Source organism: Embiotoca jacksoni, unplaced genomic scaffold, assembly GCF_022577435.1.
Source record: "Embiotoca jacksoni isolate LCO1_2020_lvr unplaced genomic scaffold, fEmbJac1.0.p SCAF_9, whole genome shotgun sequence".
NCBI classification, from domain to species: domain Eukaryota; kingdom Metazoa; phylum Chordata; class Actinopteri; family Embiotocidae; genus Embiotoca; species Embiotoca jacksoni.
Window position 1 is genome coordinate 15,145,569 of NW_027185447.1, and position 18,255 is coordinate 15,163,823.

The following is an 18,255-nucleotide window of genomic DNA, read 5'->3' on the forward strand; positions in this document are numbered from 1 at the left end:
CTTGACCCCTTGTGTTGTGGTAAACACTGATAGACAAAAATTGTGGATCATAACCTGCAGTTGTAGCTGCAGATGTTAATTACAGTTCCTGATAAATCCATGATCACTGACTACTCAGAGGTGGCAAAGGAGGTCAAATTTTGATATTTCTTTCACTCATAAGAAAACAATATGACTAATACAAATAAGCTCCAATTGTTTTAATATGAATACAAAATTGTAAAATAAAAAATATGGATATATATAAATACCCATGCATTTTAATGAACAGACTAGTCTCAGCACATCAGTGCAAATGCAGCTCACAGTTATACAGCTTTTTTGATTAACTACAGAATATATTTTGATTCTTTTTTGCACATATATTGCACATATATTCTTCGGACATGGCTAATCATTTCATTTCTTGAGCTTCATAATATGTACTCCAGATAAAGTTTGCAAATTGGACACGTATACATATGTGTGTCCTTTCCTGTTCAAACCTCAGTGCGAAATTGAAGTGTGGGGTCCGTCATCTTTCTCTTGTAGTCTTCATCAAACTCTTCACTCTGGGCCACAGTGAAGTGATTCTTCCAGTCACCAACCTTTCCTGCAGAACCACAGAGAATCTGTCAGGTCTTTGTGCGAGAAAGTCATTTTTTTTCTGGTCTCATATTATTGTCCACCATACCTTTTCTCATGAAGGAGGAAATTTTGAAATCCATCATTGGAATTGAAGAATAGTTGGCCATCCCATTATTTTTCATGTTATCAAACTGCACTCCCCCTGTAATTACTTTCTTCTCCTCAGCTGAAGGAGACAAACCAAGGAAGCAGCAGAGTTTATCTATTTCCCGGCCCGTATCCTGGAAACACATTGTTACATATCATCATATCATAACCAGCTGGAGCTTTATATAAAAGTGGCCTGAAATGGAAGAGAACCAACTTCACAGGTAAATTACCTCAATCAGATCTTCGTAGAACATGTAATGGAGTTTTGAATAAGTCTGCTTCTTTGTCCACCAGCTGCTCACATGGTTGTACCAGGATCCAAACACCACTGAGGCGATGCATAATACAAGAAAGAGCAGTGTGGAACATTAGGCTGCATCTCTGTAACACTGAACTTACTTTATTAGTTAATTATTGTATTTTATACGTACTCTTTCCCTCCATGAATCTACGGAAGAAGTTGCTCCAGTCTCCAGGCTCTGGCTGAATCATGTTCATGCGATCAAAGTGGAAATACGACACCATGTCGTCCTTTGCATTGCGGGCAACGTAGACTACCTATAGAGAATGAAAACACTTAACAGTTAGCCAGAAACAAAAATTTCAAATGTTCCTCTATGTTGTCATTCATTGATATCAAATGAAATATGAGTCCGAGATGCAGCCGAAGCCGGTTTGCTGCCCTAGGTTCCGCTCTATCATCTGGTGTCACAGCCTCTTATGATCATACACTTAGACAATGACAACAACACGGAGGCTTTACTGTACCCGACAGTTTTTCTCCCAGAAGGACTTTGGCAAAAGCTGGACTGGAAGATGAGTCTTGATGAGTCGAGGCGAGGTGGGGAGCTCGTCTACCAGGTCTTTTCCTGTGTGAAGAGGTGAAGAGTGAGTAAACACTGATCCTGTAACTACTTCAAGTGTTATTGGAATACGATGAGAAAATTGTGACACGATGGTGTGATTTCAGCCAGGTTTAAGCAATAGGAAGCCACCACAGGGTATACTGATGTGTAAATAAGCTTAAAGCTGTAGTGCAGGATTTTTGCATATAAATGAATGTCCATTACATTTAAACACTTGATAAACTGACACAATTCTCATTAAATCTACCACTGCTGGATAATTCTCTGTCTATCTCACAAAAACAGAGTTTTTACATTGTTTGTCTAAGGTGACGTTCAAATGCAAACTGAGCATGCACACTATAAACTTCTGCCGGCCGAGCCAATTAATTTACAGATTAGCTTTATGTTAACTTGAATGGGTATTGTGGAATATAGATCTGATTAAAGCATATGAGGGCTCATATGATGTACGTTCAAAATACATACTGATTGTAATCATTGTATAACACATTGCTTGTAATATATGTTGGCTGTAATCATGGTAGAACACATTGCTTATGTAGGAATTTAGCACGTGTACGAAATACGGAGCGTAACTGACCGTTGGGTGTATCTGTTGTAAAACAGGGAAGAGAGAGTTCAAGAGTCCAACTATAGGATAACAACTCTATAAATGGTATAGAAAACCATTGAACTAGTAATGACCCAGACATGAGACTAGTAAATAAGTAAATGAAAGGAGGAAGTAAGTAGAACAGGCTCAGCACGAGAGGTTATACATTAGCTCTAAGTAAACATGCCCAGGACTGTATAAAAGTGTGTGTTTGATCTGTATGTGGCAGAATCCAACAAAGAGACCTCAGGTTGATGTTGGGCTCTCCAAGATGTCTTGTAAACTACGCTTAATAAAAATCAACTAAGACCGGTAAATGCCTGAAAGACTGCTTCTATCAACGGACTCGGGGAAAACAATTGGGGACAACGATTTGAGATACAACAGTATAAAATAATCCAATCATGCTAATCTTCTTCACTTTCCAAATGTTATTGGACCGAATGGATCAAATGGAGGAGTTGTAATGCTGTTTATTTAATTTACCCATAATTTATCCACTGTTTCCTGGCTGCAGCAGTAATAATTGAGTGGCGGAACATATGACATCAGCATAAGTGTGTTGACAGGGTTTTTGAAACTACTTTCACTGGCAGAAGGGGCAAAAATTTCTGCACTGCAGATTTTTATGGTGATAATGTTTGATAGTCAACCTGAAGCTGCATATGGGATGGCGATCTCCAAGAAAGGCACTCTCTTATAGATGGGGATCGATGTCTGACGCTCTGGAGATGTCTGACCAAAATACAGCAGGTCAAGGATGTAGGAGACCCACGTGGTCCCTAAAAGAGAGAGAGGACAATAAGAAGATTCCAACTCCTCACCTCTATATGTACATGTTTATGAGCTATAAAGCGTTTACACACATTTGTGGACTAACCTGCTTTAGGGTATGTTGCAACAAGTATATCATCCGGTCTGGCCTGAAAGTTTTGAATGTTCTCCCAGTTGTCTGTGAAATAATGGGTCATTGAGACTCCATGGAAATCAAACAGTTGTGGTCGAGGAGGTGAATCCATCTTTTTAAAAAAAGAAAAGAAAAGAACAGAATTAAAATAATCAAAACAAAATATCTCCAATTGTACAGATTTAATTGGAAAAACAGAAAAGGGAAAAACTGTGTTATCAGATGTAGATAGTGAAGACAGATTGTCTTTGAGGGTTGTTTTTATTCATCTTAAAAAAAAAGGGGGAGAGAAAACAATTAATCAATACTCCAAAGGTAGTTATGTTGTTAAAAAGAAGGAAGTGCTGACTGAAGAAAGGAGGGTCTGAAATATTTAAACGTTTGCACAAGCAATTCAAACTTTATAGCTCTCGCATGCATTTAAAACATTAAAATAAGCATTGTATGCTTAACAAGAAACAAACTTAAAGTAAAACATACTGTATCAATTTAAGGTTGATTTATTCACATTACCTTATCAGTGTTTCTGTTTGCTCCTGGTTTCTGTCTGGTTTCTCCTGTTGAAATTCTTTACCCAACAACCGAACTTCCCCCTTCTCTTCTCTTTACATAACACTCCACTAGTAGCATGTTCTCCTCTCAGGATGTTATCTGAAAGTCCCACCCCTCTCGGGGCCCCCCAGATTTCCGGACATTTCTTTACAAAATCTGCAACTCTCAAACATGCAAGGACAAATCCCTTGGCAGTTTAAACATGTGGTATGCAAATTAAAACAATGCAGTCACTTTTGAATTGCCTGAAGAGTGAGCTGCTCCAACTCCTACCACATGCTATTCTTTATCCTTCAAAGTCTCTTTGAGGTTATTCTATATGGGAAGAAAAGCATTTTAGATCTCAGGCTCCGTTCTGGAGGATTAATGAACAATATGCTCACACTTCCCACTTCTATTATATATATATAGAGATATATATATATCTCTATATATATATAGAGAGATATATATATCTCTCTATATATATATAATATAATATATAATGTCTCATTAAGTCCCACGTTGAGTATCTGCGCTCTCATAAGTCTTCTGAACCCTCTGGCTGGTGAAATCGTTCTCTATCACTGATTTAAGGCCCCTTTGAACTGCTACTTGCCCAAAGCAAAGTATAAATCATTTCTGTTTGACCTTATATCTCTCAATACGAGTGAGGATAAAACTACACATGCTGGACCACCTTGCTGAATTGGCATAGCGGTCCAGCCACTGCCCCTGCTTAACTATCTCCATGAGTCTTACAAGCAACAAATTACTCTGTAAACAGCTTTACACCATTTCTGACTTAATCCTTCACAGCAGCAAAAAAGATTTACAGAAGCTGCTTAATCAGGCCTTTTATCTTTATCAGCTGAGGCTCTAATGCTACTTAATCTGTTTTACGAAAAGAAAAACAAAACAGCTTCAGTCTGAGTGTATACTTGGAAACATAGATGCCTCTTCAGGAGCTGAACTTTGGAAGTTGCACAACAATTTCCACTGATAGTGTAAAGCTTACATTCCTCTCCACATAATGATTAGCAATGTGAAAATATACAAATGATCAACTATATATGTTTTGTTCTATTTTGTTTCTTTCCATTTGATTTATTCTGACATTGTAACAAAAAATCTTGACTATAGAGTTAGCCAGATTAAACCAGGCAATAAATCAGCTGGGCCAATAAATACATAAGCCTATATTGGCTGACTGTATATACTGTGTGTTGGTGTTAGTGTCTCTGCAGTCAACTAGAAAGTACCTTGAAAATGCAGAATAAATATTGAAAAGGATATTCCAGTAAAAACAGTGAAAATTTGTATCAGAAAATCCAGTAGATGTGATAGAAAGGTCTGAAAATGCTAAAAAGTGGAACTTGAGTTAAGATTGTCAGGAGTTATTGCCTCGCATGAAATGCAAATAAAAACATGTTACAATATGAACTAAAAACGTTTTAGGATTTAAAAAAAAAAAAAAAAAAAGTAAATATAAGGGCACAAAGCCACTTGAGGCAAATCGCAAAAAAAAAAAAAAAAAAAAAAAAAAAAAAAATTCTGGATTCCGGAAGTGATGGAGCCAGGAGTGACGTCACCGGAACTGGCAAACGTATACAACAAAGATGGCGGATCCCGGCGAGGCATCGGTGAAGATATCGCACGTGGGGAAAAAGAAGGTAAATACGAAAAAAAAAATCGTCAGTAAGAGGACGTTACTGCCGTCATGTTAGGCATTTTATGTCTGTAGCCAACACAAGCCATCATGGACATTTTTAAACTGACAGTTTAAAAGTAACCGGGGTTCATTATCTGTTAGCACCAGACAGTTCACGTGGTTATTTCCTGTTCGGAATCCTGGTGAAGAAATGCATCGAAACGTCTTTCGCGTTTCTTAAAGTCACTTCTGCTAACTTGCAACTGTTGGCCCTCTCTGGCAGCCAGCAGCTCGTTACTGGCAGGAGCCACAGGAAAATGACAAATCTGAACAAAAGACTGAGCGTCCTCTGCAGCCGCAGCCGCAGCAGGAGCAGAAGAAACAGAAGAAACAGAAAAGAAAGCTAGAAATGGATCGAAGAGATGGAAAGAAGTTCATATCAGGGGTGAGAGAATGAGAATGACTGTTGTAAGGATTCATTGTGTGTCTCCTTTCTGAAGCAAAACATAATTTTATGCCACACTATAACGGTCAAGGCAATAATCACTTTCATGGAGGTTATATTATTTTTGTTAAAACAATTATAGGAGTTGTCAATATTAGATGAATTTTCAGTTAACTTCTGGTGGTTTTATAGAGATTTGTATAATGCGGTATTTAGGAACCTCACTGATATGAACAGGGGTGACAAAATATTAGCAGCACCTTTCAGTGTAACATAATAAGTATTTTTATGTTGCCATACAGCATAATCTGCATCAGAGGAGTGTTTATAGTTTTAACTGTGGAGTTTTATCAAATCCATATGTTGGATCAAGAGCTCTGTAATGTTCAAATGCATTGAAGCTGCTTATCCACCTACAAGAAGACACTATTTAATGGCTATTTTCAAATTCCAGTATTTTATATTGTCAATGGATCTTCATGAACATATATTTTATTCATTGTTCAACAAAGTAAATCCAGTGTGTTTTGTTTTTTGCGTTGTGCTAATTAATTTTCACACTCCCTCAGAAACCGGACCCTTTCCCTGGGCCTGCTCCTATTCCCGAAGACAGGGTTCAGAAATTCAAGAGGAAAGAGAAAATGAAAAAGGTAAACGGCACTCTAAGGTCTCTTATTTACCATTTCTTGTAAGTGTAATTAGCTGTCATCTCTGCAAACATCTAATTTCTTGATACTTGTTTCAGCCTCATCGCGAACACTACAAGCTGAGGGACATGATTGCTCGTTCAGAAGAAGCTTCAGAAATGGCCCAAAAACAAGCCGCTCGGTTTGACCTCCTACTACCAGAGGACGCAGGGTAATTTCTGCTAACAAATGCTGGCTTCTTTGCGTTCGAGTGTATCCTGTGACCGAGATTAGGTGATATAAAATGTCCCTTTTAGCCATGTTTCCTTCTAATCACAGGTTTCTAGAAGGAGATGAAGATGAGGACACATGTACAATCTCACAGGAGGATATTGCAGATGCTGTGGACATAACATCTGGAGCAAAGGTACTGGGGCCTTAATTATATTAACATTTCCATTTTGACTTTTTTTTTTGCAATAAAATTTTATCTGAATTAATGATTTAAAGAAAAACCCATGACAGAGGAGCAAATCTGTCTTAAGAAGTTATTAGTTTATTACTACACAAATTCTAGGTTAGACATATTGTATGCATATTGGTAAATTGAAGCGCACACACATCAGAGTAAAGAAACAACAGACAAAAACAGTATATACACGGGCTTACACAAGGAGAAAACATCACAACCTTGGCATGGTTTCCAGCTTCTTGCATGTTGAATATGTTTTTTTTATTAGCACTAGTTTCATTTCATTCAAATTATAATAGTAATAATGATAATCGAAAACGAGGAGAACAAAATGCATTTTAGTGTTGAATTTTACATTTACACATGAATGTTCATTTTAAGCAATAATTTATGTGCTTTGTCTTCTGTATCTGAGTCAAACTGTTACATGGACAGTGCTCAAGATATGAGATGGTTAATGTTGTACATTTATGAGTCAGTCATAAACATACCATTACAAAACACGGAAAGATTATATTTAATTTGAAGTTTTTTTTATATATATATATATTTATCCCCAGGTTGGAGATTCTGGCCGTTTTGGATTTTATTAATTTATTATTTTTCTCTCTTTTTCTTCCTTCTCAGTATTTCAATCTTAAACTGTCTCAGTTTGGACCTTATCGAGTGGACTACAGCAAGACTGGCCGGTTAGTATCACAGCCTGTGTGGCTGCACACTTTTAATCTTTACAAGATAAAAAGAATTCCAAGTACTTCATCTTTTCAGGGCCGGCTTTTTGATGTTCGATTGCAGGTGTTTTCTCTTATGCTGCCTGGTCAGCAGAGCAGGGTTGTTTGTACTGTTTTAATGTTGCGTTCCAGACAACCTGGAATTCATAAAAAAATTTGATAGAAGTTGAAATCCTAAATTGGAAACTCTCAGCCCTAAATAAAGTCACTCACTATAGTGACACTGACATTAATAAACATTGGGCGACTTGTCTTTTTAAATGACAAACAATTACATCGACTTTTTGAAACGGGAGAATAACTTGTTAGGCTATTGTAACTAAATTATAGTAAAATACAAGGGCACCTTCTAAAATCTCTCATTTATTGTTCTGCGTTTTTTAATATATATATATATATATATATATATATATATATATATATATATATATATATATATAAATATAATTAAGCTCTGCTGATTCATAAGATGTCGAGTTTCTTGCGATCAGCCATGTTTATTGTTTACATCTGGCGTTGGAAGTTGAAATGGACATAGTCCCAAAGTCACACTCCTTTCATCCATTGTTGATATAAAGATATCGATGAGTAAAACTTTACATGTCTGAGTTGTGCGTACCTTGTGTGTTCTTCACTTCAGTCACCTGCTGCTTGGTGGGAGGAGAGGCCATGTTGCTTGTATAGACTGGCAGTCCAAACAGCTGATGTGTGAGATAAATGTGATGGAGTCTGTCAATGATGTGAAGTAAGTCATCCACATTTACACTGTGTGACACCACACAAAGCAGAAAACCTACCAGCAGCTGAAATCATTATCATTCATATTCAACATCTTCTCCAGACTATAACACATTTGTTTCTTTGTACAGGTGGCTCCACAGTGAGGCGATGTACGCAGTGGCTCAGAAGAAGTGGCTTTATATCTATGACTCCAACGGAATAGAGCTTCACTGCATACGGAAATTCAACGACGTCCTTCGAATGCAGTTCCTCCCCTATCACTTTCTGCTAGCAACAGCGGTGAGCTCATTAACAGCAGTCTTATAGCGTATCATGTCCCGAGTACTTGTATTAAATCAATAACAAATGTTGTCTTCTGTTGAATCTTGAATCCATCACAAATCCTGATGTTATGTATCAGGAGCTCAATTGAAACCAGTTATTTTTCTTTCTTTGGTAAAGCCTTTCATTTATTTTCTAGGTATAAGTCTCATTATTCAAGAGAGACCTTACTCAGAAGCAGCAGCACTGAAATATTGTTACCATAATGACAATAAACACCAGCAAACTTATCACACACTGCAAAAGAGTGTAAACAGTATCAAGTTAAGTTACATAAACACGACTTTTCAGAGCTATCTTGATGCCAGTCTCACACTGTATGCTCCTCACAGAAAAAAAGGACATGGTTTTATCCTCTTTATTCGTTTCCATTTTTGCTCATTACCACTTTTAAATGTAAGCCACATTAGCTATTAGCAGTTCCTTTTTGCAAGTTCCCTTTAAATGTACAGAAAAAAAAATTACTGGATTACTTTAATATTGAGGAAAACTTAAACATAATTAAGAGTTGGAGTTAGTTTCTTTTTCTGTAATTATAAAGTGGATCTATGGAAGTTTATTGAGATAATGATGATATCAGGGAGTGTAAGTTACACTGAATCTATGTAAATGAGGACCCTTTTTGACACCATATCTTTGCCTCGCATCTCTCCAGCTGCGTCTCACAAAGTAAATAAATCCACTGGTGCAATTTTCCAGATGCTTTAAAACTGATTTCACCCACAATAATCAGGTCTGTTTAACATTCCTGTTCTCACTCTTGTCTTCAGAGTGCTACAAGCTTCCTGCAGTACTTGGATGTGTCTGTGGGAAAGGAGGTGGCGGCTATCTGCACCAAGACGGGCAGACTTGACGTGATGTGCCAGAACCCTCATAACGCCATCATCCACCTCGGCCACCCCAACGGCACGGTCACCCTCTGGTCACCGAACCAGAAAGAAGCCCTCGTCAAGATGCTCTGCCACCAGGGCAGTGTGCGCTCAGTCGCTGTGGACAAGACGGGCACGTGAGTTGCTTCAAAACTCTGCACTGATTTTATAAAACAACGTGGATCTTGTGTTTCCTTTAGAGGCAGGAAGCTGTGTTCATGTAGATACTGTTTCACAGTTCCCCAAATAAAAACAGTAATGTTAATATTTTACTTTTTTCTTTTATAGTTTAAGAAGCATCTGTAACCATTAACATGGTAACATTATTTTTTCCCACTGCCTCAAGACAAGATATTTTTAAGGATTCTGTCATATAAACTTTATTATTTTTGTGACCAAATCGCCAAAATTGTAGTGTACTCTGTGGATACACACAGCAGTGGATTACGAGTTCTCATTAATGCAGATGCCTATTAATACAATCCATAGCAGCAGTCTGTAAATTTGGCTTTGGCATTAAGTGATTAAAAACACAAGCTGTTTGTGACGCTTTTTTTCACCAAAGCATCTTCTGGGTGTAGTACCTTTTAATTTGACCTCGTATGTAATTTCGGACACAATTTAGACCCACAGTTCTGGAGCTTGAAGTACGGCATACATTTCTAGTAAACGCTGCATTACATTGAGGCTCGAGTGAGTAAAGATATCTCATTTTGTTCAATGCCTTGTGCGTTGACTCCTCCCGTTTCTGTACATGTTTATATATATATAAACCACTCTGGGCACGTGTGAAGAAGCATGATGATGCCAGGTGTGAACTGATCTACTTAGAGCTGTCCACTTGTGATCGGATCACACAGGATGCATGTTAATGCCACGTGTGTGCAGCCTCTATGTTTTCTGTGGTGACGAGTGACCTACAGTTTCCTTAACATCCACCAGAGGGCAGTCTGTTGTTACTATCTCCTGTTTTTGACAGCTACATGGTGACCTCTGGTATGGATAAAAAGCTGAAGGTCTATGACATCAGAGCCTTGAAACCTCTCAAGTCCTACTTCCTCCCTGCTGGAGCTTCCTGTCTGTCGCTGAGCCAAAGGGGACTGCTGTCTGCAGCTACAGGGGATATTGTTCAGGTCATTATCTCACCCACATTGCACACTTCCGAATAACAGTCCGGCACACAGGAAGAAATGCTTCTTGTATTTAGAGAAGTGGTTTCCTCTGAGTGAAAATAACGGGATATGTAGCCTGAACAGTGAAACCACCATGGAAGAAAAAGTGCAGACCTGGGACACAAGAAAAGGAAAAATTAAAGTCACAGTATCAAGGACTTTTGCTGGAAGTTAAAACCTTTACTGATCTGATTTCCTGATGCTGTTTGGGGAAGTTTTCTGTAAATATTTATTAAATTGGACGTTACAGTGAAAATGGTTCTTTGGCAGATGTTAGTGTTCAGTTAATCACATATAAGTTCATGAGCAGCTGTTAATTCCAGATAAATTTCCTCAGAAGAAACTGCACTATAAAATCCAAATATGAAATCACTCATCTTAATTTACAACTGAAAACTTGTGTTGTGTTTGTATGCCTGTGTCTTCTGCAGTTAATTATCAGCCCCTCTTTAAGGAAATAACGGGATAGCAGTATGGCCTGTCCAATATATCCACACAGTGAGTTTGGGTGTCGTAACACCAGGCGAGCTCGACATCAACAGTAGTAGTAAAACAGTTTTTTTAGCACATTATTAATATTTATGTCTAATTAAATCAGTCATACACACAGTGCTGCCCAACTTCTCTCTTTAGACTTGTTGCTATGTTCTTTATATGTGCAAAATACAGCATAATGAGTTATTAACTGGTGTTGCTAACAATGGCTCACCTGTCTTTTATAACTTGTTTTACTTAAACACGACCATATGGCATGATGTCAGGGTGGGAGTTTGTATTTAGTTTTGCATTTCTTCACAACATTGTTTGCATTACTTTTCACATGTAAAACCAAGGGAAAACCTGCATATATTACATAAATAAGAGATAATGTGTTATTGTACCATTTTTTTGCTCATTACTGTGCCGGGCTGTGGTGATTGAAGCCATAACGATTTGGATATGGTTCGTGCTTCTGCTGCATTTGTGGTTTAAACTACAGTGCTACAGATATCTCTACTGTCGCTGTATTGTGGCTATGCTTGGCTCTTCCAAAGAACCTGCAGTGCATCTATCAGATATAACTGCTGTGCTACCAAAACATCACAAGAGATCAGGAATACATCAACCTTCATTAAAATGCTCAGCCAGCCCAGCAATCTCAAGCCACTCTACACCCCTACATGAAGTTAGTGTTACACATATTATAAGCCACAGCCATGATTGCAGACTGACTTGGCCTCAGCAGTCTCTGCTAGTCATTAATGGAACTGCAATGTGACAGATACGCCTGAGCCAGACACAACTGAGACCATAGCAGCAGACTACCACATAATACAGGATGCTGTATCACAGAGGTCTTCAACAGGGGGTCCGTGAAATTTTTGGTTGATTAGACGAGTTTTCATTTTGTTTGGGGTTTTTAAAAAAAAAAATAAAAAAAAATTCCACAAATTTAAATGTCTTTAAATACACATTAACATGAGTCCAACATATTGTAGCGAATGGATAAATGGAGGCAGAAGATGTTATCTTTCAAACAGAAATGCACACATTTAGCAACACACAGGAGCTCTCAAGCTGGGCACCGGTTCACTCACAGCGCGAGACTAGCCTGGACCTTTCCCTCCAAGCCTCCTGCACTCCTCCAATTTATATAAAACACAATTTTATACAATATATATAGTAGGGGGTCCCTGCTCCATCTCTCTTTTCAGTTTGGGGGTCCTTGGCCTGAAAAACATTGAAGACCCCTGCTGTATCATATTATAGCTCAGTCTTTAGCCATGAATCCATAATTCCTAAGCCATTATGGGGGGGAAATGTATTCGTTCAGAAGAGAATTCCCACCATGACCCTCTGGGGGCTCTGTATAGCTTTAGGTGTCAATTAATGCAGTTTTTACCAAAAAAACGGCAGCATCTGTTTGCATATCGGTGACCTTTTACCCATATGTCAATCTGTGTTTGTCTCCCTACAGGTGTACAGGGATGTGTGGAGCACTCCAGTGACTAAACCCTACATGGCTCACAGAGTTCGGGGATCAGTGTGGGGGCTACACTTCTGTCCATTTGAGGATGTCCTCGGAGTCGGGCACGGAGAGGGCTTCTCCAGCATGCTCGTGCCAGGTCAGACTCAATTTTACGTCACACTTGCATGTTTAAAAGTAGCCTGAACAACAAGGGCACATTGAAATGGTCAAGACCAAAATAAACAGCTTCCTGTGGTGATGTGTTTCCTGATCGTTAAAACAAATTACAAGAGCAAATTACAGGCATACATTTTTCTGTGCATTAAGACTGTTCCCGCCCTACCTGTCTACCTCTGTCATCTCTCATTTACATTTATAGGTGCGGGTGAGCCAAACTTTGATGGTCTGGATGCAAATCCATTCCGCAGTGCGAAGCAGAGGCAGGAATGGGAGGTTAAAGCCCTGCTGGAGAAGATCCAGCCGGAGCTCATCACCCTTGACCCCACTGAGCTGGGCCAAGTTGACCACAGCACCTTTGAGCAGAGGCATCAAGACAGGGTCCAAGCTCTGGTCAGTGTCTGAAAGCATCTTTATATTAATGTTACAATCTCAAAGTTTTGTTCTTTTGGCAGCACCTAAGCAGTAATTGCAGCTGTGTTTCACTTGACTATACTTCCCAGATATCCAAACAGTGTCACCTGTGAGCCCTCAGTCAGTTGCCAGTTAAAGAGCGAGCCTGTTCCTTTAGCTCCGCCTACCCACTTTGCGCTGCTTGTAAATTTTTGCGGGAATATTGCCAAAGCCATTCAGCTTGTTTAATTTGTAATACTGTAAATGCAAAGGCTTTTACCATTGTGTTATCTCATCTGGCCTTAGACAGTGACTTGACAAGTATCTATTTAAATGAAAATCTTCAAGACTATTATTTGCATTTTTTGAAACACAATTGGCCATTTACTTATTATTGACACTTTTCCAAAATCCTGTTTTATCTCTTTCAGGGCTTTGACCCACTTGCTAAAGAAAAGTTTGTTCCCAAGTTTAAGAAAAAAGGTCGTAGTTCTGCTGGCGCTGTTGAAAGGCGCAAGAAGCAAGTGGCCCATGAGGACCAGAGGGTAAGTAGCCCAGAATATAAGGAGTTTGACTGAATAACGGTAATTTTTATGTTGTATCTGCAGTCTGTGGCTGATCTCACTTAACTTGTTTACCCTACAGGATGAAATCAGAAAAACCGTGGAGGACAAAGTGAAAATGGAAAAAGAAAGAAAGAAGAGGGAGGATAAACAGGCTGCACTATCGAGCCAGAAATCTGCTCTGGACAGATTCAAAAAATAGAAAAGCAGGAGCCTTTGTGCAGCTCCAAACCCAATGACATTCTGTGGGAGTGACCTTTGAACTTCACATAAAGGACACACTCTCTGGACACATTACTCCCATGTGGGAACAAAACACCAACTGCAGAAAGTCTGGATGCTCTCGGCATGTAAGGTCTCATTCTGATAGGCAACAGCTCAACAAATCAATGTTAAGTGCTGGAGCAGTCCACTGCTATTTAATGCCTGTAGCCCGAAGCACTTCCTGTCTGCATAAGAAGATCATGTGATGTGCCAAAGCTGGCGTGGGTAGCATCCAGAATTTGTGTCAAGTTGCATTTATTGTCTCTTTATTTTTTGATTTTCGACCTTGTCAAATGGAGTTCATTGGTGCCTGAACTGACTGAGCATATGTTTTTATATAAATGAGGTCTAGAAATAAACAACATAATGACTTAATTCTGAATTAACACTGTTTTTTTTATAATCACAACTAAATATAAAACATGCTAGAGTATGTTCACTGTGTCAGCGCTTTAGCTAACTTGTGAACAAATTCCTCTTGTAGCAACCATTATTATACCGCACATCATCAAGGAAGTATGTTTGGCAATAAAGAACTGTGAACGACCTTTTACGTCAGTAAAAGACTAAAACAGTTCCAAAAACTAGAATGGTTTCATTTCCTGCAGCGTAGACACGAAACAAAGTGTACTTTCTCCTAATGGTTCTTAGAGCCGTGGAAAAGCAACTCTGGTCTCAAAGAATAATGATTTCCCCACATCTTCATCTGTTAACATAAATAACCAAACTGCCTGTTCATGTCGCCCAAACGTTTGTTCCCTTGTGGTTACCTACCTTCCTTTTTTTTTTTTTCACTTTTTATTAATCCCCGAAGGGAAATTTCTTTGCTACAGCAGGGGGGCGCTGCTGCAACAGGCTGCCACTAGCACTGCGCCAGGTAACCTGACCTGAGGTGCATGTTTTTGGATGATGGGAGGAAGCCGGAGAACCTGGAGAGAACCCACGCAAGCACAGGGAGAACATGCAAACTCCGCACAGAAAGGCCCAGGACCGGATTCGAACCCGGAACCTTTTTGCTGTGAGGCGACAGTGCTAACCACTGCACCACCGTGCCGCCCAACTACTTTACTTTACTTTACTTTACTTTACTTCATTTGTCATGGAGAAGCATAAAAATACGGTTTAATAGAACCATAGCAGACATGTTTTTTGTTTAGAGTGGTTTATTGGCGACTGTATTTCATTCATACATATATTTCCTGAGTGTTAACACACTGACGTTTTCTGTTTCTGGTTGAAGCACGACAGCCTGACGCTCTATACTGGAGAAATTACAAACCATCGTTTAAAATGTGCGTCATCCCAGCCCGGCGTAGCAGATATTGTAACGGGAATTTCCAAATATTTGTATTCAGTGGCATTATAGCTGTGTATCACATCGGTTTCATGATCAGTAGTTTCCATTATCAGGTGATGAGGTGCAAGATAATTGAGCCTCTGAAGAGAAGAAAACAACTTCTGTCTGTTTTCAGAAGTGCCAAATAGATCCCACTGTACCCAATTTCAAAAATGTCTTTTCAATCCATATATCATGACGTCCTCATTATTGAGTTACAACATGAATTCAATTCATTCACTAAAGTCTTAGTGATTGTTTTCCAGAAAACAGGTTTTGATCGATTAACGCTTCCTTCCTATTTGGGTATAATAAACCTGTGATTTAATATCTATTGTAATATTTTTGGAGACATGCATTTATACTAACTACTAGAATTAAAGTACCTGGTGATGGTGTACACAGGTGTTAAATATGAAGGCAGAAGCTTGTACATGTCAGACATAGTGTGTAAAAAACATTGCTCTGATGTCCATTCAGATAAGCAGCTGTTTCCTTCCTGTATATCAGCATGCCGTTTGTTCTACATCTACAGTTTGTGTCAGTGTAATAATGCAGGGTGCTGTCTAAAGACAGGTTAAAGATGACAGTTCTCCAAACTACCAGCTGATCATCCCCTTTTCTGCAAAAAAGCCAGTTGAATACATTGAAGTGTTTAAAAAAATAAAGTTATAAAAATAAAAGGGACATTTTTTTCTCATTGCACATAGTAAAGCTTCATAGCCTGAAGAGCACGTGTGCAGTTCACAGTACTGAGCCAAGGCACAGCCCCAATAAGTGCAATTTTACTCCGCATTAGCCCTCACAATCCTTGCTCCAGACCCAGAGCTGAGCCCAGCATCGACCTGACTTTGCACAGCCCCAAAGAGGCTCGTACACTCAGCCAGGAGCAAGGTGGTGATGAATGGACATCAGCCCAATAGTGCAGCATGTCTCTGGGTGGGATGTGGTGGACGGACACCATTGCCTGATAGCAGCAGCGCCCGTATGGCACAGCTGGACCGCCAGAGAAGAGCGGGCAGTGTGAAGGCAGCACTCCAGCTGCCCGGGCACACAGACCAACAAACACATCCTCAGGGGGCAGAGGTGTGGATAAAGGTGACGCAGAGGCTGCCAGGGAGATTTTGAGCAATGCAGAGCGGGAAAGAACGTAGGCTGTACCACTGCAATAGTCTGGAAATACTGAGGGAGGGTAGGCCCCAGCAGGGAGGTAGTGCTTGCTATCCGGGTCACGGTCCGGAGCCACGTGAAGATGCACCCTGCCAAGGTACAAGTCTCCTTGCTCATATGGGTTACGGCTCTTGTTCAGGAAGTATAGTAGGGTGCTTGGATTGAACAGGACATCATCATCCACTTTGGCCATGAAGTGAACCTGAGGGCAGAACCGGCGGGCCCAGCCCAGCAGGGACAGGGTCTTCAGAGTGAGGTTGGAGTATGTGTCCAAAAAGCGCCCCTGGATCAGATCTCCTCTCTCCCGGGCCTCTTCTATCAGCAGTTTAGCTAGTCCAGGGTCAGATGCCACACCCACCATGAAGAAGGTCATGACACGCAGGCCTCTCACCTCCACCTCTCCTCCCCAGGTGTCCCTGATTGCTTGGCGGGCCCTCTGATTGGCTGGAGCCGACGCAACCATGGCGATGAGGTAAGGCTTGGCACGCTGACACACGAGCGGGCTGGGCATGAGCAGGAACTCCTCGGGTCTGGTGGGAGGGACGCTTTGCGGGGGGATGATGCCCGCGTGCGGCTCCACCGCCGTGTTCAGGCCCATGGAGGTGACCCATGACTCGATGAAGTCCACAAAGAGCAGAGCCAACAGGGCTGCGCCCGCTGTCACCGCGCACAGAAAAGGCACGATCCCCAGGCTGCTCCCTCGCTTTCCAAACCGGTGCTTACACACCCACAATCCCCGTCCGACCATGACCTCCTTTGGCACCACTGCGCAGCTCTGAAGACCACTATAGCGGCGATAACTCCCCCGTTTTCTCCCAGTCTTCCCTCCCCTGTCTACGGCTAGAAGCTCTCCACTGTCATTGCATTATTGTGCGTTTCCTCACCTCTCGATCTCCTCGTCCGACCTTTGCTCAGAGAGTCAGCGTACCACAGCAGCAGCCGAATGAGAGTGCCAGTGTTATTGAGGGTGCGGTAAAGCAGCGGATATCCTTTGTGTTTGATGCCGCCGACCCGCTATTAAAAACGTGATACGCAGCTGCGCAAATGAAGCAGTCGATTCGACCAAAGCCTGAAGCAGTTTTTCTTTTGCTGTAACGTGGAGCTTCTGATGTCGATCTGTGAAAGAGCAGCAGAGTCAATGATCGCTTTTGCATGCGATGAGCAGTTCTTTCCTGTAAACAATATTTCCGCAGGACACCCAAAATTCTGTTTGCATCAGCTCATCGATGTTGGCTTGATGCCAAAGCCAAATATGTTCACGTTTGCATTTCCTCAGGCCTATTAGATAGTATTTATCAAATTGCATTGATTATTAAAATGCTATTTCACAATAAAACTGGTCCCACATTGCACTGTGGAGAAAATATAACCTAGTATAAGCACCTCTTGGCTACAGGGATGGAGATAAAAAAAAAAATTAATGTCTGTAAAAGACCTTAAATCAGGTGGACAAAAGACCAATGTGAAGTTTACATCCAAAGGAAGCGTAAAGATTTAAGAGATGTTTTCTATGATACTTCAATTGAATGAATGACGCTGCCGTGCGCTCATTGTTCTCCTGCCACACATGGAGGCGTATGGCGACACCTGCCGGTCATTTAACGGTAATGCTTACTTCCTGTCCAGTGTTTATCTTGTGTGTGTGTGTTTCTTTTTTCTGTCTTCTGGTTGAGTCATTTGTTTATTATTTACAATAGGGTAGTTGTTTATTTGATAGTGGCGGTGCAGTTAACGTTAGCTCAGTGCTGAAAGAAATGCAG

General features: G+C 40.3%; 3 protein-coding genes across 3 annotated transcripts; 1 reads left to right on the top strand and 2 right to left on the bottom strand.

Moving 5' to 3' along the window:
- Positions 1-185: 185 nt before the first annotated feature.
- On the bottom strand, positions 186-3,683 carry LOC138192951 (cytosolic sulfotransferase 3-like). The gene is made up of 8 exons (XM_069140661.1): positions 3,599-3,683; positions 3,059-3,197; positions 2,832-2,960; positions 1,486-1,586; positions 1,149-1,275; positions 948-1,045; positions 674-848; positions 186-592 (listed from the first exon to the last, which is right to left on the bottom strand). Exons 2-8 carry the CDS (start codon positions 3,195-3,197, stop codon positions 480-482), a joined length of 882 nt encoding a protein of 293 aa, XP_068996762.1. The 5' UTR covers positions 3,599-3,683; the 3' UTR covers positions 186-479.
- Positions 3,684-5,221: 1,538 nt separating this feature from the next.
- Positions 5,222-14,364, top strand: wdr46 (WD repeat domain 46). Its single transcript, XM_069140884.1, has 14 exons — positions 5,222-5,289; positions 5,551-5,712; positions 6,282-6,362; positions 6,458-6,570; positions 6,678-6,765; positions 7,438-7,499; positions 8,182-8,286; positions 8,411-8,561; positions 9,374-9,609; positions 10,452-10,605; positions 12,602-12,749; positions 12,972-13,162; positions 13,594-13,707; positions 13,808-14,364. Exons 1-14 carry the CDS (start codon positions 5,236-5,238, stop codon positions 13,925-13,927), a joined length of 1,779 nt encoding a protein of 592 aa, XP_068996985.1. The 5' UTR covers positions 5,222-5,235; the 3' UTR covers positions 13,928-14,364.
- A 697-nt stretch (positions 14,365-15,061) lies between these two features.
- On the bottom strand, positions 15,062-17,983 carry b3galt4 (UDP-Gal:betaGlcNAc beta 1,3-galactosyltransferase, polypeptide 4). Its single transcript, XM_069140885.1, has one exon. It carries the CDS (start codon positions 17,241-17,243, stop codon positions 16,128-16,130), a length of 1,116 nt encoding a protein of 371 aa, XP_068996986.1. The 5' UTR covers positions 17,244-17,983; the 3' UTR covers positions 15,062-16,127.
- Positions 17,984-18,255: the final 272 nt, after the last annotated feature.